This window comes from Rana temporaria, chromosome 5, assembly GCF_905171775.1.
Source record: "Rana temporaria chromosome 5, aRanTem1.1, whole genome shotgun sequence".
NCBI classification, from domain to species: Eukaryota; Metazoa; Chordata; class Amphibia; order Anura; family Ranidae; genus Rana; species Rana temporaria.
The window spans coordinates 92,393,542-92,419,379 of record NC_053493.1 but is presented as its reverse complement, the minus strand read 5'-3'; the positions used below and the strand labels follow the sequence as shown (position 1 = coordinate 92,419,379).

Here is a 25,838-nt window from a genome sequence, read left to right as displayed (position 1 = left end):
TCCGTTTTTTCTTAATCTGAGTTTTCTCTAATCCACGGCAGCCAGACAGGGTCAGTAGGAGGGCAGGGAAACTTCTGAAGCCTATGCTGTGTAAATTCTTTCCTTTTACTCTGCATCACCAATCACAGAAAGTCAAGAACACGGTTGTATCTGATGGCTGTGAAAAGTTCCTTGTGTGTGTGCGTGTGTGCGTGTGTGCGTGTGTGTGTGTGGGGGGGTGCTGTATTGTGTAGTGGTGATGGTTTTTATTTTGTTTTATTGCCTTGATTTGTGTGCAAGAGGAGCCAAGGAATTTGCATTTTGATGTTCTAGCAGCTCAGGCAGTGTGGTCCAGGATCACCATCTTAATTGCGTGACGGGAACCTATGGCGTACATATGCAGATAGAACTTTTTAGATCAGGGGTGTCAAACTCGATTTCGTTGCCAGCCACATCAGCATTGTGGATGTGCTCAAAGGGCAGGTTGCATTTGTAAGACTTATTACAGATTTTGGTTACAATTTAAGATTTATGCTGTGAAGGACAAGTGTAGGCCACCATGGAGCCCACTTGCACTGCTGTAGTAAATGATGCACTTCCCGCACCACTTGTATCACGCACAAGAAACTTTTATTGAAGCCCGCTCAGACAGAACATGGTTCTGCCATGGTGTTCTGTTTCAGCAGTCTCCAATAGTTTTTTTCTTGTGGATTATAAGCAGATGTCCTGAGCACCCCAGCCCCTCTTGCATCAGATGTCAAAAGTAACCACACCCTCCTTACCTTATACAGGAGACGTGCTAGGGCCACATGAATTATGGGTGGCAAAGGAGGTGCATTGTAGTTGGCACTTTTGCCTAGCAGCAAAAGGGTCGCGGGTTCAAATCCCAACCACAACACCACCTGGAGTTTGCATGTTCTCTCTGCTTCCCCCCAACAATTGTATTGCATTGTATCACCCATGTAACATGTGTTGCCCCCCCACGACAACATGATCTGGTATTTACCTTTTTTGTATCTACTTTAATTTCTGTTTTAAAAACTGTCTCCATCCAAGCTGTCTAGCTGTGGTGTATTTAAAACATTTACTGGCCCTGGGGGATTAACATAGTGGGGATAGCCCGTCCACTATATGTTAATGAACCTGTGTGTGGGCAAATACTCCATTCCTCCAGAGGGGATACACCACTGTGATCCAATGCAAGGTTTCTTCTTGCCATTTAGGCGCCACCTATGAAGCCGCAGCGGTGGGAGTGGGCCCTGGCACTAACCCACGTATTATTTCCAAATATTTCTGGTTGTCAGGTGCAGATCTAATCTGCAATTTAGTATTAGTCTCTGCTTCCAGAACTGAAACAAAATGAAATATATAAATGGTGACAACACCAACGGTTTGAATTCTCCATCACTTTGTTTTGCGGATGGTAGCCACAGGACTAAAATATAAATAGTTTTTGGCTATACAGTAAAACCTTGGATGGCGAGCATAATTCTTTCCAGAAACATGCTTGTAATCCAAAGCACTTGTAGATCAAAGCATTTTTTTTTTTTTTACAGGTTATGGAAGAGAGGCACCTCTAAGTGTAGCAATATGTTGCTAAATGTTGTACCTTCATTAAATGTAACCATATTGCTACACTTGGAGGCTCCTCTCTTCTTTTATACTCAGTTGTGACATGACGCCACTCTTGTATCAAGACATCGCTTGTATATCAAGGCAAAATTTATTAAAACCTTTTGCTCATCTTGCAAAATGCTCTCAAACCAAGTTACTCTCAAACCAAGGTTTTACTATACATACACTTTTTGATTGGGGGAAAAAAAAAATGTGAAAGAACAAATACTGTAGGTAAGATGGTGAGTCCTTTCCAAAATGTAGCACTCAAAATCTGTTTGCTAAAACAAGCTGCTCTCTAGGGCACATTTTACACTTTTTGTAGGTGTGTTTAATGTATGTTACATCAGCCCATTAAAATAATGGGCTGCCAATGCTCCCAAATTGTGTCCAAAGTTGGACATGCCATATTTTTTTGCAATGCCTCACAGCACACAACCAGTAGTGCCACACTGCAAAGCAGGAGCTTGGTGCGTTGGAGGTGCCATTTAGAATGTATGGCAAACGCATGTTTTGTCCATTGCTGCGCTTTACCACAATGCAAGAATGTAAATGGCCCTCAATGTACGCTTTTAGACCCCTTTCACACTGAAGAGTTTTTACAGCGTTTTAGCGTTAAAAATATCGCTATTAATACGCTTATAAAAAGCTCTCCATGCATCCCAATGGACCCTTTTACACTGAGTCCTGCAAGCAGCATCTTTGGAGCAGCTTTTGGGCGCCGAAAAAAATGCTCCAAAAACGCCCCTCTCCATTGAAATGAATTGAAAGCGCTGTAAAAACGCCTTACCCTTTCACACTGAGGCACTGCAAAAATGCTCTAAAACATTTGGGTCTTAGCGGTGCTTTACCAGCATATTGGGATTGCAGAGGAGGCTACGCCGCAATGTGAAAGGGGCCTTACAGAGCGGATCCAATGGAGCTAAATAGGCAGAGGGACCATTTCCTGTTCTTGTGTTTTATTAAATTTCTTGCTATGCCAAAGACTGGTCATACAAATTTTATGTAGCACATGGCTACAAGGAATTCTAACGACAAGGTATAAGTATATATGTACCGTTTGAAAAAAGCACTATACTCTACTTTTGGTACTTTTAAATGTCAGTCCCGTAAGGGCTGGTGTACACAGGCATTTGTGGTTGTCTTATCGGTTTACGATTATTTTGCAGATGCGTAACGCAGTGTTTAAAATTAATGTTATGGAACAGTTTCCCCAAACTGACCTCCAACATGATCTCTAATACCCATATAAACTGAGCCATAGCCACAGAAAGGTGGTGCCATGGCTTGCTTGGGATATCCCAAAACCCTTTTGTTGGATCAGTCCATAATGTATGTGACACTATGGTGGGCATATTTCACTTTCTAATATTTCTGTGCTGTGCCAGATAGACAAGGCATGCCAGACTGGTCCTTTGTTGTGCAGTGTTGCCCTTGGATAGTTTAAGGATTCAAATAGAATAGGGGGCCTAGTTCTCTTGTTGTGGCTGGATACATTGTTGCAAGTAGTTGATAAACTATCGAATGTGCTCCCCCCCTGAAGAAGAATTTCACATAATTGGCCCACTGTTGGCCCCCATTCACACCAGTGCAACTCTTCATGCGCTTTGACAAGTCCGAATTGCATGACAAGTCGTATCCTATTGTCGGCAATGGAACTGTTCAAACCGGCGACACTGACTTTCCTGTGCCACACTGATTTGAAAAAGTAGTTCCTGCACTACTTTTGGCAAATTCAGGTGTGGCTTTTTTTCAAGTGATGTTGTACAATTTCAACGTTCAGTGTGAACCAGGGCTTGGGGCCCATTCACACTGGTGCATTGTAAAATGCAATATGCATTTTATTGAATTTTTACTGCATTGCCTTATGGGGCAGCGCTACCTTTTTGCTGGTAATCTCGCTCGGTAATTTAATGCGCCAGCAACTTATGCACAAAATTCACGTAGTTCTAAATGCACCACCCTTTAGGTTGCGGCACATTGAATGCGGCAAATTCTAAACAAAAATAAAAAAACGCAGAGATGTATACAGATTTAAAGAGGTCTGTTTTTCATGTGCTTTTGTTGCGCTGAAATAGTGAATTTTAGTGCTACAAAGTGCACCAGTGCCTTAGATTTTATGCTGAGTCTGGATTCTTTTCCTGCCAGGTCATCAATTTCTAACGTGCTGAATTTTTTTTTTTTTTTTTTTTTGAGGGGGTGTCTATTTACATACATTTTATTGGTCCCTGCCCCTGAACCACAGACGTGTTTGTTTGCTTTTTCAGACAGAGCTTGTTCACACCATATCGGTTGAGCTCCGTTGATCTACAAAGATTAATACAGAGTAGGTTCACACTATAGTGATGCGGGAACCAGCGCAATTACAGTGCTAGTTCACACACTGCATCTCTCCTGCAGGCAGTTCACACTGCAAACTGCTGTGGGTGTCAATGCAATGTTAATGACACCCCCAGATCGGTGCACAGACATCAAATGCGATCAGCACCACACTGCAGGTGAGATCACATGCAATGTCTGTGTTCACCCACATGTGAACCCCGGCTCAAGGTCAGAGCACATAGAAAACCATTTTTACTGTGTGCCCCATTCTAACCATAAGGCTGGGTTCACACTGATACTACACCACGGTCATACAACTTTCATCCTACTTTGCTCTGAATGACTTGAATGAACAGGATACTACTTTGATCCAACTTTGTGATAATCTGACTTGTCCTTTTGACCAATCAAAACAATCCCAGTGTGAGATAAATTCCCTTTACTGCTGCTGTCATCATTATGTCGGATGTCAAAAGTCAGATGGTTAGGACAAGGATCCTACTTTGATCTGACTTCAATGATATTCAATGGGCTGAAGTAGGATCAAAGTAGTACAGGGAGCATTTTAAAATTCGGACTGACTTGTGTCAGACCAGTTAAGACGGCTCTCATAGGGAAACATTGATTTTCACACGACATGAGCTCCCAATGTCCGAGCGTTTGTCACACCAGTGTGAACCTGGCCCAACGCTGGGGTTGGTTTGCTAAAACTGGCGAGTGCAAAATCTGGTGCAGCTGTGCATGGTAGCCAATCGGCTTCTAACTTCAGCTTGTTCAATTAAGCATTTGATTCTCCTGTTTTAGTAAATCCCCTCCAAGTACTGTGCTGAGGTGCTTTGCAGGGGCATTTTGTAAAAAATCAACAACCCATGCCTTGCATTTGTTGTAATACAAAGCTCCACAACCGATGCCAGCCCACACCCGTTTTGGCATACAGGCTGGTGAAGGCCCCGTTTACACTAATGCGTCACTTCATGCACAGATGTCTATTGAGGTCAAACCCGAAATCGGCAAAAATGGTGCAAGAACTACCTTTGCAAATCGGTTTGGTGCCGCAAAGTCAGCATCGCATTGATTGGAACAATGCCATTGCCGGCAATAGGCTGCGACTTGCCGTACAATTAGACCCGTCGAGTGTGAATGTTGGATTTATTGCTTTATTAATGTGCCTCTTGGCCTAGGTCCACACTAGTGCTGCTGCATAATCATGCATTTTTCAGTGCATTTTTGTAATGCACATCTTTTATGCGTATTTCAGTTTTTGTTGGAGACTAGTAAATGCAAAACCCTGCTGAAAATGCATGTAAATGTTTTTCATGTGCATCCATTGAGGTCTATGGGGCCAAAAACATGCCGTGCTCCTCCATAAGAAGCACCTGCATGTTTTCAAAAATCACACTGCACCATGTTGCATTGATGTGCACAGGCACCATAGAGAATGTGATTTCTATTGTGCAATGACAGGTGCAGGTGAAATGGCACTACTGTGAATAAAGCTTTAGACCGTGTGTGTGTGTGTGGTGATTATTTTTTGTTGGATGCATGAGCTTTAAATTTTACCTCCTAATAGTCTAAATGACTAATTTCTATATATGTGCACATAGGAGTGGCCATGTTTGCTTAATAAAGATGGAGGCTCTGTTTACTAGCCCAACACGGCATTATGCCTAGATGATCCTCTTATCTCACTGCAAGTCTACCAGATGGGGTCAGTGTCATGGACTATAGACTTTTCAGCAATATCTAGCTCTGTGACCCTCACCCACTACACTAATGGTAGCCAAACCCCATGTGATATGAGCCTGGCTTTAGGTAACATGGGAGAGCTCAGGCACCTATTTTCTTCTTAAAGGGGGGGGTTCACCCTAAAAACTAATAACATTTGAGCCAGCATACTAAGGACATTTACTTTCGGCAGGTAATTTTTATTTTTATTTTCTCCGTACATACCTTGATTTTCTGATTTTGTCCAGGGCTTCCGCGTTCTGATGACTCTGGGACTGGGCGTTCCTATCCCTGCCTCAGGGTTCCGATGACTGCGGGACTGGGCGTTCCTATCCTTCGGTTTGATTATTGACGGCTTGTGAAACAGGTGACCTGTCGCACAACGCGCGTTACCAGATTTTCGGAAATAGCCGAGCTGCGAGTCGGCACTATACGGCGCCTGCGCCCGCCGTGTAGAGCTGACTGCGCAGCTGCCGTATAGTGCCGACTCGCAGCTCGGCTATTTCCCGACATCTGGTGACGCATGTTGTGCGACAGGTCACCTGTTTCACAAGCCGTCAATCATCGAACCGAAGGATAGGGAACGCCCAGTCCCACAGTCATCGGAAGCCCTGGACAAAAACAGAATATAAAGGTATGTACGGAGAAAAAAAAAAATTACCTGCCGAAAAGTAAATGTCCTTAGTATGCTGGCACTGCTAGATGTAATGTTAATTTTTTTTATTTTTTTGTTAACCCCCGCTTTAACTCCTTTCGAAAAAGGGCTATTTTATTTTGAATAAAAAGTGAATTCTGACACTGATTTTTATTTATAGAATTTGTTTTTCACTGCAAATATCTAGTCTTAATTGTTTTTGTATTATATTTTTATTCCCCCCCCCCCCCAATAAAATGACAAACTGGAAATTTTTACATATGGGGTAGATTTAAAAATAAACGGGAGCACTCAGAATCTGGTGCAGCTGTGACCAGTAGCCAATCGGCCCCTAACTTTTTAAATTTAAGCTATATCAAAAAAACTTGGAAGATGATTGGTTTCTCTGCCGAATTGCACCAGTTTTAGTAAATCAACCCCCATGTGACTCATTGAGCAGTCATGATTAAATGGCTCAATTTTAAATGCCCCCCCTCCCCCACAACCCGTCAAGACAACAACTCCTGCATCAGGTTAGGGGTTCTTGGTTTACTGCATGGCCAAGCAGAATGCTAGGATGCAGCATGACTTGCTGTAAAAATGTATACAGTTGGTGTACTTCTAAATGCAGGGGTTAAGCTTTACTTATTGCATTTGCTTTTTGTACTACATAAAGTGGGTGTTTTTTTTTTTTTTCCCCTCAAGCTTCGATTTTTTTTTTTTTTTTTTTTTTTTATCCAAAAGGGTAAAAATGCCTCGCTTTGTTGAATGACTGACTGGATTCATGTACAAGTTTTCCAGTCTCTAGTTTTTCTTTGAGTGAATAAGCAGTGTTGCAGGAAATATTTTTGAAATTTAAAAAAATAAAACTGTACATATATGCCCCATTTGTTAAAATTGTAAAAGGAGGAAACATGTTGTTCATAGGCTGCATGTGTAAGTTTTTTTTTTTTTTATTATTTACCCAAGTGTTGTGTTTTTTTTTTGTTGTTTTTGTTTATATTTTTATTTTGTTTGCCCTTTTTAACTTCTGATATGTTTTGTATACACCACTTGACACTCTCAATAGCCCTTTTTTTTTTTTTTTTTTTTCTAGTGAAATTTTATTTTTATTTTTGGCCTTGCCTATTCATGTCATCCTCCTTACAAGACATGATAATTGCCTTTTTTAAATTGTAGCTTTCCAGTTGCATTAATCTAATAATGACGGATGTATGTTGTGCATAATGCATGTGCAGTGTGTGTGTGTGTGTGTGTGTGGTGGGTGTTTCTTTTTTTTTTTTCCCTCCTCCCTTTTTAGGGAGTAAAATGTCACCTAGTTTGAGTGAAGGTCTACAAGATGCCATTGTTTCATGCTAAAGAAACTTTTCATATGTAAAATCCACAATGAACTTCTGTTTTCTAGCCGGCTCCTACATCATTTGTGGCTTGCCCGCTCTGCGCCACACTTCTCCAACAAGGTTTTACTGTGAAATGTTACCATAAGCCCTGCCTATAAAGGGAAGATTTACAATCGCTCTCAAAATGATTTCTCATAGTGGGTGTACACATTTGCCATCCTTATACGCTGGCACTGTCGAGAATACATACGTAGGCATGTTGAATTCTTGATAAGCCTGTTTGTCATCAGTGCGTTTGGCACAGTTTTTTGTTTTAAACCTGTGAATTTTAAAAATGTTTATTCTATATTGCATCATACAATATATAAATTAAATAGATTTTATTTCTAAAAAAAAATCCAAATAAAAAATCTGATGCAGAATCTAAAATTAATTTGTATTTATTTTTTGGCACCTTGGTGTATTTGAGTGTTAAAATCCTGTTAGGATTTGAAATTGCAATGTGAGTATATTGAACTGGGCATGCATGAACTGTTCTGTGGAACAAAGTGTTCACAGAGCAAAATGGAATGTGGAGTAAGTCTGCCACTGGTCTTGCAGCCCCCATTTTGCATTGCTTACCAAACCATTGATCTTATAAATTGGGCCCCACCGTTCCCAAGGCAACGTAAGCTGCTGCACTTCCAAAGGGGCAGGATTATATAGCTCTTGGTGGTGGGGGGAGGGTTGTAAGAGGAAACTGCATCCTGATGTTTAATGTAAAGGAAGTTGAAATTCACATGATTGTGAAGTGTAAACGTGGACTTACTAAGGTCATCGTAGAAAGAGGATGCTGCTACGTGGCCATTCATGGTGTGTGGGGGGAGTTGCATAGGGTGAGAGAACGTTTCAAAAGGAAATCCTCTGAGTACATTATATTACTTACTACCAAGTGGGAGGTGGATGATTCAGGCCATGAATGAATACAATGCAGTTTTACGTCTTCCTGTACAAACAAATGGTTAACGCAAGCCTTTGCATGGGCTCCAGTGTTCGGGTTTTATTCAACTTCACTTTTGCAACCCACTAAATGTTCCCATGTGCTCTTGCAGTACATTTAATTTAAATGTAGATAGTCCTATTTTAAGATGATTACACATGTATGCTTTTATTGGATATAATACATTTATTTTGGTATTAGATTACGTTTAGAATTAAAATGCATTTTATTGAATTTTTATATATATATATATAATTATATATAATATAGTGTGTGTATGTATGTATGTGTATGTATGTATGTATGTATGTATGTGTATATATATATATATAATGTGTGTGTGTTTTTATTTTTATATAGCCAACAGTTTGCACTTTTCGTTACGATATAAATGGCGATGATACAAGACAAGTGGGTTAGGAGAGCCTCTGCTCATAAAAGCTTACAATCTAAGGGAAGGGCAGGTGATGCAAACCATAATTTTTTCATCGATTTCTGACGTCTTCAGATTTCCCTGCTTCTCTTCTAATGATGCTGTGAGCTGCTTGTGTAAAGCTGGCCATAGATTCGGCTGGGGGATGGTGCGGCCGCAGAGTTATTTTGATCCATCTATGGCCCTTCCGGTTCGAGGAGTCAACTCTTCTCAAACAGGACTGCTGAAATATTTGGGTTCGATTGGCATATTCACCCAATCGGCTTTAGCGCTGATCAGTGTATTCTGTCAGAATACAATAGCACAGTGGGGAGGATTCCATCATTAACCCCAATTGTGTGGATGGAAGAATCCTTTCGTATGGGGGTTCCATGTTTTTTTTTTTTTTTTTAAAAGGGGGGGGGGGGAAATAAAATAAATCTATGATTGGGTTAAGGTGGTGACACCAATCACCTGTTTGTTCTGTATGTCTCAATACAGGTAGATTTTTTTTTTTTTTTACGTTGGAATAGATCAAAGCGCAATGGATGTGAACAGTCAAAAGGGGAGGCCAGTTACTAAATAAAATTTATAACATTTGCAATAAACTGCAACTGTGTCGCAGGTGGAAAATATGTAAAGATGAATCAAGGCTTTAGAGTGGATCGTTCCAATAGGAAATGCAGTCATTGTTGCAGAGTAGAATGAAACAATGTAGAAAGCATTCTTGTATCTTTTTAATTTCACACAGCCATGGCCTCTTAATAATTATTGAAACCTTAACACATCCTGATTCTCCACACAGAATCCATAGAAGCCTGTAGGAAATGTTACCAGACTGGTTTTAAATAGAGTATTATGGTTAAAAAAAAATTTGCCAGGGTAAAATTTATAAAAATAAATATTCTTGCACCTGCATGCTCACACCCAATACTGTATGAACTGCATGTTTTATACTCTGTTTAAAATGTACCTAATGTTGGGGGGTGTTTTTATTTTTTATTCCTATATAAATGGAATTTTCAGGTAGGTATTTACATTTGGCCGGAGCCCCGCTTTAGTTAGCGGCTGTGTCTTGGATGCTGCAGATAATTATTCAGTATGGCTTGGAGTAAATCTTGTATTGCATTGTACCCTGTATCTGGGCACTGACAGAAATTTGGTTGCATGTATGGTGGACCTCCCTATTTACCCTTTTGCGCAGTTTTGGTTCCCTAATTTAACCTGGAAGTGATGTGCTAATTAGCTGACTTTCTTACACAAAAATCCCCCCCCCCCTTTTTTCTGTGCCTAGTTTGTTTTAGCAAGCCTCTGGAGGGAATATTGGTTTTAACAATCGGCAGAACTTGATAGCTGAGTTTATATCGTCAGTAAGTTACTTTAGCCTCCTTTGTGTCCATTAAGCACCTCGCTTACCTTCCTGATAAAGAACATGCGTCCCCTTGTCCCTGTCCGTGGTGCAATGCTCAGAGCATGAGCCATCAATTGGCAGCTTGGCGTAGTCTCTGTCGAAGGTCACTCAGGGCAACTGCTGGTGTTAACAAGCCATAGGGCTCATTTTCACATGCTGCAGCTCTTGCTACCCCTCTGAAAAGCGATCAGCAGTGGATCACTTTTAATAGGGCATTTAACAGCTGGTGAGGAAGCATTCTGTTGCCTCCTCATTGCCTATTTTAACTCCTAAAAGGCATTGCACATTGCCACAGCGCGGCCCCATACACCTAAATGTGATGCTTTCAGTGACCGTACTGCCCACCTAATGCAAAATGTAAAAGGAAAATGTGGTTTTATTTTTTGCCATGACATGTGCACAGCCCTGAGCAGCCGCATCCCCTTCTTCCGGTGGGCGTTCAAACCGTGGCTCAACCGCTGATCCAAAAAAATTAAGATTCCCCAATCAACACAAGAGAAGTGAATACTCCCCGCTGTGCTATTGTATTCTGCCAGTGAAACTCCTTAGCTGTCAGAATACACCAATCGGCACTGATGCTGATAAGGCAGCAAGCGCTGATCAAATTGAAATTTTCCAACATTACCAATTCGAGAAAAGCTGGTCGTTAAATTGATTTCTCTCTAGGGGGGAATGGCCACAGATAGCCAAATTTTGATCCGGTCCCTGCTGAACTGGGGTTTTTAGTTTTTTGCTAAACAAAGACTGAACAGTTTTTTGTTTATATCATTTTGCAAACCGGGAATTTTTCTTCTTCACTGATGAGGCAGTACTGGTAAACACTGATGGGTGATAATGAGGAGACACTGGTGGGCACTTTTGGAACTGCACTGATAATCCGTGCCTTGATTATCGGTGTACTTGTCACTTTTACACAAGCAGGTTATCGGCTCTCTTCTCCTCTCTTTATGCTGTCAGCGTGAGGAATGGAGTGCCAAAAAGCGGCTTCTGTTTACATCCATGATCAGCTGTGATTGGACATGGTAGAGAGCCGCTGATTGACTCTTAAGCTCAATCTGTGATCAGCAGTGTCCAGAGGACACTATTGCAGAGCACGCTTCCTGTGCCCTGCAGCGGGTGCAATCGCAGAACGCCGTCATAAGATGGTGTCCCAGAACTTGCCAGCCGTGCTGTAGCCATCATTCCGCTATAGTGCGATCAGCAAGAGGTAAAGATCCCCTTCACACTAAGTCATTGGCGGTAAAGCGCCGCTATTTTTAGCGGCGCTTTACCATAGTTTTAGCTGTGCTTTTAACCCCCACTAGCGGCCGAAAAAGTGTTAAACACTGCTACAGCAGCACTTTGCCTGCGCTGCCCATTGATTTTAGTGGGCAGGGGCACTTTAGGAGCGGTGTATACACCGCTCCTAAAGCACCTTTCAAAGAAGTTGCCTGCAGGACTTTTTTTTATTATTTTGATGCCATGTAAGCCGCACTGCTCCAGTGTCAAAGCACTCAGTCCTTCACATAGGAGAGCGCTTTGCAGGCACTAGTTTTAGCGCTATAGCGCCTGTAAAGAGCCTCAGAGTAAAAGGGGCCTTAAGGATAAGTTCAGCTTCGGGAGCATGGTACCTGTTCCAGCTCTTTTAAGGAAAGACTCCCACACAGCTGTGTCATTCATTCATTCATTCATTCATTCATTCATTCAGAGTTCTGTGAATGAATAGACTACAAGTACCGAAATCCTTTGCAGCGGATGGCTTGTAGTTCTCAATGACCTACAAGAGCACTGGTGAGCATCCTCAGTTATGGAGTCTTCCTGGAAGTAACTGTCTGCTTATATTGGACATACTGGCAGACCTAACGCTGACGGTCTGTTGGCGCCGGACATTGCACCCATGGTCTGTTGATCTAAGAAAAATGCAGTTTTCTAAGAAAAAAAGTAACAAAAAAAAATCACTTTTTTTTTTTTTGCAAAGAGGAACTTCTCCTAACAGCGCACAGTTAGGTGTTGTGTGTGTGTGTGTGTTTTTTTTTTTTTTTTTTTAGACAAATTGCACTAATCAAAGTCCTTATAACTATAGGCTTTTTGCTATATTATATACTTGGGTTGTAGAGCGGGCAGCACTAATACTTGGCTCAGTTTACATAGTATAACCTATTACCATGTATTTGCTTTTTTCCTTTTTTATGGGCTCACTGGATTTCTGGCTTGGTCAACTGGTATTTTTGCACTTTCATAGCAGAACTCATTTTAACGGTATATTTAGCAGACCAAAAGAAGTAAATAAGAGAAGTTCATTGTCGAGGCATTTGCATATACTTTAAGGTGATCTGACATGGATGAGCAGAATTTATCACAAGCACTTACATTTTGACAGCAGGTCGATTTTACAAGGGTTATCACTTTTTAGAATAACTGCTGCAAAATAAGAAAATTAGGTTTTAGTTCTGCTTTAAACCTATCAATTTAACAGTTTCCTAAATCTGTTACATTCAAGGCATGTCGTCACTGTTGCTTATGCTCTTATCCAAACCGTCAAGTCCTCGAATAACTGATCATATGTGCAGCACCATAGCAATTGCAGACCAAGATGGCAGCTCAGTTTGGCTGTAAAGGGTAGGGTGTATACAGTGGAACCTTGGTTCTATGAGTAACGCGGTTAACGAGTGTTTTGAAAAACAAGCAACTTTTTAAGCCTGAGTGTTGTCTTGCAAAACAAGCAGAATTAAAGCTAATGGGGCATTCATTACTGCATTTGGCAAGGGGTGCGGGGGCGCCGGTGACACTCAGAATGGTTTGGAAATTCTCAGTGTCCGAGATCAGCGGAGCTGTCCGAGTTTTTCTGGGCACATGCGGTATTGCATGCCATAGAAGTCAGTGCGGCACAAATTATCTTTGTTTCCATTGACTTCTATGGGGAAACTTGCTTTGATATGCAAGTGCTTTGGATTGCAAGCATTCTTCTGGAACGGATTATGCTTGTAATCCAAGATTTTACTGTAGTTCTGTTTTTAGGCAAGGTGTCTACTGAGGAGAGCAGGAACTGTAGATGGTAATAAATCAATTCATGGGCCAATAAGGCTCTTTGCAGTTAAAATGTGTTTTAAGCCGTTTTTATATCGGTCGGTATGTGAAATAAATATTCCTAAACAAAATTGAGCTAATGGAAGTTAAAACTCCATTTTGCATCAATTGTACTTATTTGAGCCTACTCGTAACAGGAATTGCTTGCTGACTGGAACCACCTAGATACTGTGTGGGCATGAATGTGGCAAGAAGCAAGGTTTGCTGTTTGTGTTGAAAAACGGTACATGTTGTGACAAATAGTCAGGCTGAAAATTCTAGCGGGGAGAAGTGAGGATTCGGCTGTGACTGTGCGGGATCACACTTGATGTTTTGGAGAGCGCAGTACATGTGTGAAGCGGGAGTCTCACCGTGCTGCAAGTTGAAGGATATTGATACAATCCTTCTAACCAGAAAAGTTTTTATAAGGTACACCTACTCCTTGAAGTAAAGTTATTTTTTTTTTTTTTTTTTTTTTTTTTTTTTTAAAGCTGAACTCCAGCCAAAAATGATGCTGAGAATACACATGGATTATTTTCGTTCCACATTTGGGCTGAACAAAAAATAATCGACAGCAGATTGAGAAATCTTCTGCTGCAGCTGTTGCATTTTGACAGCCGGTACCAGGCAGGACCATCCATGTAGCAAAATTCAAATGGTGTATACCCAGCTTGGAGAAAGTAAAACCTGATGGGTTTTACTTCCTCTTTTGTTTTCCTACAAAGGTAAAGCATAATGAGCTACTATGCATCACATTATGTGTCACTTACCTGAAACCAAAGCCTGCGATGTACCGCTGTCCCCACTGGCAGCGAGCGTCCATCTTAACCCCTCATCCTTCCAGGGCCATAAACTTCGGCTCTGTGTCTGGAGGAAGTCGCATGATGTCACTCATGGGAGCTGCCAGTCACGTCATGACCCCAGCTTGAAACGGCACAGCCTGCCCTCTCTAGAGTGCCTGTGCAGAACGGGGTCGTACGGGGAATTGTAAATATCTCCCAAAACGTGTAGGTTTAGGAGATGCTTCCAGCACCTACAGGTAAGCCTTAATCTAGGCTTAACTGTAGGTTTACAACCACTTTAATTCCTGCTGCATGTGTACACCTTTTTTAGCTGCTGCCTCAGCAGCTAAAGTAGGAAGGGATAGGAGGCGGTAAGGCTGCGACTCAACCACATGATTTTACCACCCCTCAACTTTACATGTGAACAAACCCTAAGGGTGCGGCTTCCAAATGCAACTAATGGCTTATTCGCAAGTGCACAAGGCACTGCTGCTCCTCTGCAAAGCCATCCAAGTGTGTGTGTGAGACAGGTGGCGAGGAGGTGATATATTGCCTCCTTACCACCTGGTTTAAATGATTGGTGTGCAATGCACACAATTGCGACACGGTAGTGTGGCAATTAAAAGTTTAAATCGGGTATGAGGAGGCGACATTGTGCCCGGTGATCTTTCACTTCTTCTCCCATAATGTTCAGGTAGATCTCCACCTCTTTAAGGTTGCCTGCACCTGCTGTACAGGTTTAGGAGATATTCCTTTTACCTACAGGTAAGCCTTATTATAGGCAAAAATGTGAAAGCGGGGTATACAATCGCTTTAAGCTATATTGTACTAGTACCGCATACTAGCAGAGCTGACACTTTTTGCCGGTGCACAGCGCTCTCCCGACTCCCCAATAATGCCGTCTTCACCTGGTCTTTCTGGGTTCGCAGGCTCTGGCTGTATGAGTGGTCGGGGGCGCGATGACGTCTCTCCCATGCCCTCGGCTCTGGCACGATATGCCGTCCCTTCAGAGCACATGCACCAGTGACGTCACCGACTGCATTTTGTGTGAATTTCTTCTAACCAGTGCAAATTTAATACATTCACTGTACCTACAGGTTAGGCTTGCCTATACGTACAAGTTCAAAAGTGAAGTTTTAATTCATTTTTGAAAGTCCAGACCATCTGCTTCAGTACCCACAAGTACTAGACTGATTTATTTGGTGCTTAGAACATGCGATATATAGGATTGTTCCTGAACGAAAACACAGAATAAAACATTTTGAGCAAAAGTCTACTAGTGTATAGTGAAGGGACAAACTGCCACAGGGACATGGACAGAAATAAAATCCAGTAGGTTCTATCCCCCCCCCCCTACTATACTAAAGCATTCATATTTATTTCGGTGTTGCTGTTGGTTCCCTTCACGTCCTGGTAAAACAGGATAGTGAGGGTAAGGCTCCTTTCACACTTGTGCAACTTGAAAGTCGCATGCTTTTGCCACACATTTTTTTTTTTTTTTTTTTTTTTTTTTTACTTTCCCTTGTTTTTACCTGGTGATCTGGCCAGTGACACTTCCTGCCTTGGGGTGCCTACACTCTGGATGAAGGAGCAACTGAGACATCTTTGGCCAGCAACATTGTTAATCTTGGGGGAGGAGAGTGTTGGATGCACTAGCAAATTTGGATACACTAACAAATGAAAGCCAAACTCTATCTCCCACGTTTTAAAGCAGCATTTAACCCAAAAGCAAACCTTTTTATATTGCCTGCATTTGTTTTTGCTTTTCTTTCTCTTTCAGCTAAAATGATAGTTGGCAACTACCTGGCATAATTACTTGGTGTATGTAATGACCAACAATTGCTTTTCTCATGAAGAGAATTTTTGTTGCATCCATTTTATAAGTGCAAAAAGTATCTGTTCATGCTTGAAATTCAGAGCTGTCCAGCATCCTGTGCTCACTACCCGTTATCTTGGAGAATTAGCCCTCAATGTCTATCTTGGGACTACAGAAAGATTTAGCCTTTATGTTGTGGTAATGGGAGAGTGGGAGTGGTTGAGTAGTTTTGCAAAAGAAAACTGGGCAGGGCTGACGCTACTGTTGGTTTATTAAATTTTTTTGATCAGCCATGAGCTTTAACTTGCATTGTTTGTTTGTTTGTTTTTGTTTTTTATTGCTTTAGCGTATTTCTGATTTAAAAAAAGTAATTTGCTTGCATATATCTGGTGTCCTAATTTGCTCATTGCGCATGAAGACTCTGGTCATACTTTTAGGCTTCATAGTAATATTGAAGGAAGATAATACTGATAACTTTCTGTACTGTCCTCCAAAAGTTGGAAACATTTACCGGTTCACATTGGGGTGACTCGTGAGGCGCGTCCTATTGAATGCAATGGAACCGTTCTAATAGGAGTAAGTTGCTCCGACTTAGAAAAAGGTTCCTGCACGACTTTGGGGGACCTGCATTGACTTCTATACAGAAGTAATTTTGCTGGTCGCCTCTGAAGTCATCCTCAGGACGACTTGCAGAGTCGCCCCCGAAGTCGTGCCGCAGGAGTGTAAACCGGCTCTGAGCGTTCTAGAATTGGAACAAGATTTATTTATTTCTTCTTTTTACTGCAATATTTGAGTGATGTATATCGGTATTATTTATTATTATTATTATTATTCAGGATTTGACAAGGGTCTTTATTTTATTTGTTTTTTATTTTTTGCGGCTTGCTTATAGATAGTACATATCCAACAATGTGGGCGCTGCCATTTTGAATAATTATGCAGTGTTCAGTGCCATCACTTTTTCTGCTGCTGGTTAGTCAGCAGTCACAGCATACATTTGACATTAGTTGTATCTTTTTTTCTTTTCAGTCTACTTTAGTATGCCGAGAATATTAAAATTCTGGTATCAAATAAGTACAGGTCCAGATTTGATGTACTGCTGATGATCTTATGACTAAAGACAGCAGCATGGTATACAATCATTGAACCCCAATTACAGCAGATGCTGGCTCCCACGATGGGCTATAGTCCTAATTGTGCACAAATACAAGCAAGGAAAAGAATTGGGAATATTCAGACGCCACTGTACTAGACACCCATTAGTGTGTGAATCCATTGTATTTGTACTCCCTTTGAGGCCATGATTTGTAGTGTGTGTGTGTGTGTGTGTGTGTGTGTGTGTGTGTGTGTGTGTGTGTGTGTGTGTGTGTTTTTTTTATCTTTTCGTTGCAGTATTTTTAAATATGAGTTTCTAAATCCTCTTTTTGTGTTTGTTGTCTTTCTTTTTAAAATGCTAGATGCCCAAAAAACTTTTGTGAAATTTTCTTACAGATCCACTAGCTTTGTGCATCAAAGCTATCATATTTGCTACATGTGGTGGCCACACACTCTTCAATTCATTTGTATCCGATCAGTGTATGATTTTGCATCAAATCTTCAAACAATTAGATGAAACTGAGTCGGTCAGGGGGGAATTTTATCAATTTAGTTTTACATTTTGGCAGCACTGAGATACTTTTGTTCATTAATACAATTGTATTACAGATTTATAAAGTTGCATGGGGGGGGGGGGGGAAGATGTGATTTGATAATTTTAAGATTGCAAGTTATGATCACATCTTGAATATCCACCAAAATCCAGGTGTCTGGCATATCGATTGAATGTATTGTCCACTATAGTTTGCTTTATTCCTACAGGAAGAGATTAGTCTGAAAAGAAATCAATCGTTTATCGAAACATGTATGGCCACCATTTATTTCCTGCTTTGCAGTACCACATAACATCTGCGCAATGTACAGAGGTCAGGGGTGACTTGATTGAAGGTTTTATACAGCTTATTATGAAAATGTTTGTACAGTGTTTGTCTATAGAGGGGGGTAGGTAGAACCCGCGCTATGGACCAATTATTTTCAAGTGCTACAGTGGTGCTAGTATAGAATGTGTATTGCTTGTTAAGTGGCTGCCCCTACGTGAAATTCCACCGAAATGGAACGTAAAGAGTAAATGGGAGTGAGGTAGTAGGTATTGGCGCCTCTTAATTTGTGTAAAACCAAAAAATAATGAATAAAAATAAAACTTTAAGATGAGGAATAGATCAGTAACCTCCTATGAATCTGTGCGTATATAGTTATTCGTGGTGTGTGGGTATATATGGATATATATCAAACCCTTTCTAGATCATAGGCAAAGACTATAGTGCTAAAAATCAACAACTAAACATTTGGAAAAAAAAAAAAAAAAGTCAATTTTTATTCATTATTTTTGGGTTTTACACAAATTAAGAGGCGCCAATACCTACTACCTCACTCCCATTTAGTGTTTGTCTATAGTCTATCAAACTGCATAAATCAATATACAGTATGGAAAAACTGCGTTTCTCTTCAATGTGGTGTGCCCTTGTTGGCTGTGTTTGTTTTTTTTTGTTTTGTTTTTTCTTTGCAGGAGATTGAGTTTGTAATGACAGAATAGTTGTTTATTAAATGTTAAATGGGGTCCAATAAATAGATGAAAATTGGCTAATCTCTTTATGATCGTTGCACAGCTACAGAAAACACCGTGGTTATGGCTACCCCACTTACTCATCATCATGACATCCAAACAAGAAATACAGGATGGAAATTCCCTGGGAGGTGGCCCTTCCATTTCAAACGAGCCCAGCTATGGTGTATAATAAATTCCCGGGTCCTAAATTTTCAAGTTCTTCCTCATTTTTGTTAAAGCCAAGCCAACCTAGAAAACCTGCTGTAGGTTTGATAAGGAGAGGCGTGTGAATGACGTCGCTTATACAAGGCTTGAGAGGAAGCCTTGTATACATTAATAAAAATACAAGGCTTCTTCTGAATGGCAGAGCAGCACTCAGCCCCACTCTTTAATTCCAGCAGCAGACGGGAAGTCTCCCGTACTGCTGCCTAAACGCAGTGCTGCTTACTGTATGTAGAGTTCATTACAGCAGCCACATTGTTCTGTAATGCAAATGGTTCATTTGGATCAGCTTGGTCCAAGTGATCTATTTATAGTGACATTTTTAACCTGGAATTGCACTTTAGGATCATCACTGTTGAGCTCTGTAGACCAGCCATTGGGTGGGCAGTGGTCTGTATCTGTGGGACAATGCCATCTGGTGAATTAGGACTGCTGCTACCTCCAATCCTCTACAAGCTGCCCCTGGACAAAATTCTCCCTCGTTCCCATTCTCTCTCTCTACCTCAGAACTTTCCTCCTCTCCAATCAGTGGCACCTGTGGACAGTCTATCACCCAACCATTCACCCCTTCCTCATTGCTGGAGGCAGCTTTGCAGTAAGCTGCAGTGTCTTGCTGCTCTCTGCCTGATGCCCCCCTCTATCTATGCTCATGACGTGCCAGCTTCCTCATCCACAATATCTCAAAATCAGTGATTGTGTAATCAATTCTGCTGACTCCTCATCAGTTTGCAGGGCTATGGCGTGATTAGCGGAGGAGAGAGAAGAGGGAAGCATTGGCAGTTGCAGGCAATTTGTTGCTCTATAACAGAGAAGAGGACCTCCTGTGCATGATGTGGCGGTATGACACGGCAACTCTGATATTAAAAAGGCAAGAGGTGTCTTGTCAGAAGATGGCTGCAAAAGACCTACAGTACCAATTTAATAATGCATTTTTATGGATTTATAATTGAGTACATAACTATTGTGGGCATCTTGAGATGAGCTTCCAGGATATTTTTTTTTAATAAAGGTTATGAGTTCATTTACATTTTTTAAATACCATTCATATAATGCTGCATGTTAGGCTCCAGAGCAAACTTAGAATATTACCAACTCCACTGCACAGTATTTATCACAGTTGTCTTGCTTAACAAAGTACTGCAGCAGATGCTCTGGCAATAGGGTGACCAAGTGTCCCGGATTGCCCGGGACAGTCCCGCATTTTGTCTGTCCCGGGTACCTTTATGCCAGGACAATACAGTGACCCGGAATGAAACCGGCACAGCCACCCCCCTGATGCCCCCAAAAAAGGCAGCCACATCACTGCTTTACTTACTGTCAGTACTTGCCCTGGCCAGGAATGCCTGGAGGAGCACAATCCTCGCCCCCTGCTTGTGATTGGAGAAATCCCGCCTCTTGTGTATAATCACTGTGCTGTGATTCGTTACTGCACAAGCTGATTTTTGGGAAGGGGGGTTGTCCCTGAATGGTAGTCTGGAAATGTGATCACCCTATCTGGCGAACCTTAGGCTTGTCTCTTTAAAATGGTCGACGTACTACACATGTCCCCTAAAATGAGTGCCAAGGGATCTGCCATACTTGTGCATGCTGCACTCTCTCCAAAAAACAAATCGCATCCCTAAGTTTTTAAATCTTTGTATCTATGTATAGAAAGTCTCAACCCCACCTCCTCCCCAATATAATCCTATGTGAAGATGGAGTGATCTGTGATTGGCCACAACGATATTTCCAGCGTGCTCATAGCTACGAGAATGAGTTGTGGTTGGCTACAGTGCTTGCTGTTAACCCTACAAAAGCTGATCATTAGAAAATGTTTGTATTAATAACACTGCTCTTTAGCTCAATGTGCTTTAGATCATTGTTTTATCATCCCAATAATACTGACAGATGACTGAATTTGTTGGGTGAATCAGATAATTTCCTGGATATTTCAGAGTATGTGCGTGACTGCTGTGTGGACAGTTGGTAGATCTTTCAAACCCAACAATTGGGCTTCACTAATTCCAAGAAAAAAAAATGCTGTGAATTGGATGATGTAGCTTTCATATGCTCCGAAAAACAAGAGATTCCTGAAAATCGGGGAATCATGATTTGCTAATCAAGTTGATTACTGTAAATTACACACACATTTTCAGTACAGTGGTCTTTTATTATAATTAGTCCTAAAAGCACCGATATGAGTTGAATATCGGAGGGAGCACCAAGGCACCCTCAATGGAAATTGAGCATGTGTGAAGCGGGGACAGTATTCGAGAGCAGACCTCCTGCAAAAATCACTTGCTTTTTTAAATACATCCTGCATTTAGGCAATGGAAAATCTCTGGCTTTGGCCCTTTTTTAGCATAAAGTTACTGAATTTGAAATGTGTGGAATCTGGACCTCTCACATGTGCTCTGTCCCTGGACGCTGCAGATAAATATGGCTGTGCACATGGGGAATTTTGCATTACGCTGAACGCTTTCAAAAGGGGGAATGTGAGTCTTTCTCCCATGACTAGGTCAGTTTGGAGCCCACACAGGGCTTTTTCACGTTGCTCTTGTTGCCAAACAGATTGGTGAAGGCACAAGAAAGGTGCACATCAGTGGCAGGTTTGGGGTATGTAGACATTACGTGAACCCGAATGAGTAAAAGCTTTACATGAATTCATTTTTCAGGCTTTCTTAGCAGTTCCTTTAACACATTAGGTTATGTAGGATAAAGATATTAAATATTCCGTCTGATTCTGTCATTGTAATTTGTCCAAAAAAAAAAACTTTTGCTCTTGGGTTCACTTAATTAGCTTTTTTTTTTTTTTTTTTTGGTGATCAGGGGTCGGTGTGACTGAAACGATGTCATGCAATAATCCAGACAAGACCAATCAGAATTGAGTCACATTAGCTAGAAGAATTCTTGTTCGTTTTTTTTTTTTTTTTAGATTATTCTTCCTCATTAAAGGAACATGGCAATATAGAAATATTCAGGGTATGTTGTTATGAGCACCTCATACAAACTTCTACCCGGCTTAAAATTATTGTTTTAATGGTTGCACAGTGAAAAGTTGTGGCTTTGTGTAACTAAAAGGCACGCTTCAACCACCTGCTGGCTTGTATACAATTTTTGGTAAATTTTTAGGCGTTTTGCAAAGTCACCCTAAGAGTAAGCCCAAAAGCCTATAGGGAAGGGACCAGCCAAGGTTCGATCCATCTATAGGCAGTCAAGTCAAAGATTGTTTGATTGCCATTACTGCAGGAAGCTATAGCCGCTAGTAGTGATCATTGTGTTTATACCAGCAGGGAAGGCTCCCCACTGGCAGAACACAATAGTAATGCAGGAGGGATTCAAGCAATTTTTTTTTTTTTTTTTTTTTTTTTTCTTTTTTTTTTTTTTTTTTTTTTCTTTTTCTTTCCAGCAACCTGTGGTTGTAGGAAACAACATTGCATCATCTGTGGCTTTATCTTTTCTATCAATCGCATGAGCTGGTAACGTGTGTGTGTGTGTGTGTGTGTGTGTGTGTGTGTGTTTTTTGTTTTTTTAGAAATGCTCAAAAAGGAAAAATGCTTGACGCTCTGGTGGAAAGGCTATTGAAATGGCTGTCGCTATGTGTTCCAATACAATACTTTTTTTTATCTGGGTTATATTACTTTTGAATTTGTTTTTAGTTATTTCACTGAAAAAATGCACTGCATTTTGCCTGCAGTACCCTCTGCAGGTGAAACCTGGTATGTTACCAGAGTTATTTCTCTGCTGAGATATTCTTTGAGTGCAATGTGTTCAGACACGGGTCCTATCCCTCTTATGAGGGGCTACTTGTGGCGGTCTGAGTGATGGAAGTCGTGAAGTTTTTTTAATTATATTGCAAGTCCCATTGCCCGGACTTGTCACCGGGCTGTCTGCTTTGCAGTCTTCACAGGTCCAAATCGGTGAACAAGTCCAGTGTGTTTTTTTTTTTTTTTTCTTCAGGGGTATAATCTGAAGCAAAACCCCCTTTTTTTTTTTCTCTATGTTTACCATGTGCATTCTTGGGAATCCCAGGGAGTATGTGGCATTTCAGGCATTTGCTTGTTCATCTTTTAAACACGCTGCAGCAAGCGCTTCACCACCACAAATGTTTGGCTGTTCGTTCCTTGGGATAAATATCTGTAGAGTCCCTTAACCAGTGCCCTGCCAGATGTGAGTCCTTGTTCATGCCAGCGTTCCTCCCCCAAAGTGGATATCCTATAAAAGAAAGTTTCAGAAAAGCATGTTGGGAGAGTAAGTTTCCCCCTCCCCTCTGAAAATGCAGTGAGCTAATTGAATGATTTCAACTTCAAAGACCAGGAATGATAGGAATTCCCCAGCAATTGTATGTGATTAGTAAGCTCATGTAGTAGTGCATTAGATGACTGAATCTGATTTCTGAGTAAAGATTCTTGGGATGTTGACTCCCAGAGTCGTCGTCCATGCTGCAGGCTTCGCTTGTATATCCGTAAAGGAGTCTTTTAATGCCGGCTAGAATCAATGATATGGCTTTTGTATATTATCTGCTCTCATGCAATGTTTTCTTTCTGTTTTCAGGAGTCGGAAGCTACAGATCCGAAATATACCACCTCATCTGCAGTGGGAGGTATGTACTAATTTTTCTGATTTTCAGGTTTTGACTTTGATTGTACGTCAGGCATTACTTTTTCCGGTATTAATGTTTTAAATATCTGACAGAGACCAGAGTTTTTTTGTTAGTGTGGCTTAAAGCTTATCTCTGGCACCTGTTTTACAAATACGTACCTGTCTGAACCTTGTTTTTCAAGCATTCCACGTGCAATGGTGTCAGTTGCCAACCAGGACGTATATACACAAATATTCCTTTTTTTTTATATATATATAACCATAACTTGCAGTGACTTTGTTTTCTTGCTTTTTTTTTCCATGCATGCACATACTTTTTTTTATCTTTTTGTTATTTTCATAGGTTTAGAATTTTTTTATTTTTCGTGCTTTTTGACTTCATTTGAGCGAAATTGCAAAAGAGAATTTTGATGCCCATTCAGTCTGCGATATTGTGGCTATGCAATAGCCAGATTGTTGTTTGTAGCATGTCTTGTGTTTTTATACAATATAGCTTGCTTTTTAAAATCTTGATTGAAGCAATGTATTAATCGAAGGTGCAACAAATGTTTTACAGAATTTTAAATATAAAAACTGCTTTTAGTGCATGTACAATGGGGTAAAACCCCAAAGTGGAGAAGAGTGAGTCACTGATTATTTTGTGAACTCTGCACATGTAATCCTTGCATGCTTGGTGACATGGATACATACATACATTTTGTAGTGGCAAAATCCTTTTCATATTGTTGGTTTTAACAGATATGCAGATATTTAGCTTGTTTTGATGTTTTTTAGATTTTCACAAAAATTAATATGTGGGTGCTATGGAATTTTTTATTTGTATTTGGCAAGTGTAGAATCAAACAGCAAAGTTCTCCTTTCTGCTTCCTTCTAATCGGTTATCTGCACTGTTGAAAGAGTTTTAAGTGCGGAAAGCGACAGTAGATCCTACCAGAAATCAACCTTTCCTTCTTCGTGGAAATGAGTAGGAGGGGGAAGTGTTCCGTAATCCTAATATCATTCATTTATGGCCAAGGGTGACAACACTGCTGCTCCCCTCCACAGATACAGTATGGTGTGTAATGGCAGGATCAACTAAAGGGAATAGAATGGGAAATAAAAACCAGAAGAAAATATTCAGCCACCTCACCTGGAATGGTGACCTACAATGTATTCTTTGGTTTAGATACCAAAGTTGATATAATCATATACCCTATTCTCCGAGACATGAGATCTGACATTGCTGACTTTTATTTGAGAATGAATTGCCTGATTATCTCTGGCTCCAACAGACTTGTGAGACACTGACTTGGAACTGCTGTAAGTGGGGGTAACCCTCTTACCTGTACGATGGTTCTGGAGCTGTGCCTCATCAGAGAAGCGGTGGGTGAGCATTACAGCCAGGAAACTATTCTGGTTAGCAATAGCAGGGCCCAAATGTCTCATTTGTTTTATGGTGCAACCATAACATACGTAATAATAAGCTTTCCCTGCTAACTACAATCCTGGGCTTTCCTGTAAGCAAAGCCTACTAATTAATTTCTCTGTAGTGCTGTTTCCATTGATTCCTTCAGAAAATCTGCTCGTTGGCCAATGAAGTCATATTGCTGGTGTCATTGGATTTATAGGAATATATGGGTAGATGCTTCCAGAGGTACCATGAGGTTTAGGTGAGGGCAGAGCCCTTCCTAGCTATATTGGGGGGACAGAAAATACTGCCTCTGTGCACCCAATTACTTTTTGAGTAGTGTTCAATGTAAATGTTTTTTCCAATGCTAGCAATATTATATCTATTCATTTCCCTGCAATCTCTGGATCATGCAATAAATGAAAGACCTCCTTCATAATATCTGCAGAAGGTGGGCAAACCGGGTAACTGTGTAGAGTTCTTGATGTCCCAGTTGTTTACATCTATAAGTGGATGGGAATTTTTACATTGATATCTACTAAAAATTTATTGTATACAGTTATGTAGTATAAAAGTGTACTTGCTGCCTTTGCAAGTGGAGAGTTTTAGGCCTCATGCACACCAGGCTTCTCTAAACACCTTTCTTCTGACAGGAGGAAATCCGGCATTTCAAACGCGCCTAAAGCCGCATTTTTCAAGCGTACTTCGGTGCATTTAGATGTGTTCAGGCACATCAAGCTTTTGGGTGGTCATTGATTTCATTGGCTAGGATATTAATTCTGGTTGTTAAAATTAATAAACACACGTAGTGTTAAGGTCACAGTGGTGGACTGCGAGCACAGAGCATTGTGCTTGCAGTCCACCCAGGTTATGAACATTTGCTTTTGATAACATTGAACCGCCTCTCCGCCAATCAGGAGGCACGGATCTATTACCGGTCACCTGATT

The 25,838-nt window shown here is 40.9% G+C and overlaps 1 protein-coding gene across 1 annotated transcript in view; it reads left to right on the top strand.

Moving 5' to 3' along the window:
* Positions 1-25,838, top strand: part of IGF2BP3 (insulin like growth factor 2 mRNA binding protein 3) — a 112,711-nt gene that overhangs the window by 28,254 nt on the left and 58,619 nt on the right. Inside the window, exon 3 of the mRNA XM_040352865.1 lies at positions 23,456-23,504. Within this exon, the coding sequence (XP_040208799.1) occupies positions 23,456-23,504 (49 nt within the window). The remainder of the gene's footprint in view (positions 1-23,455; positions 23,505-25,838) is intronic.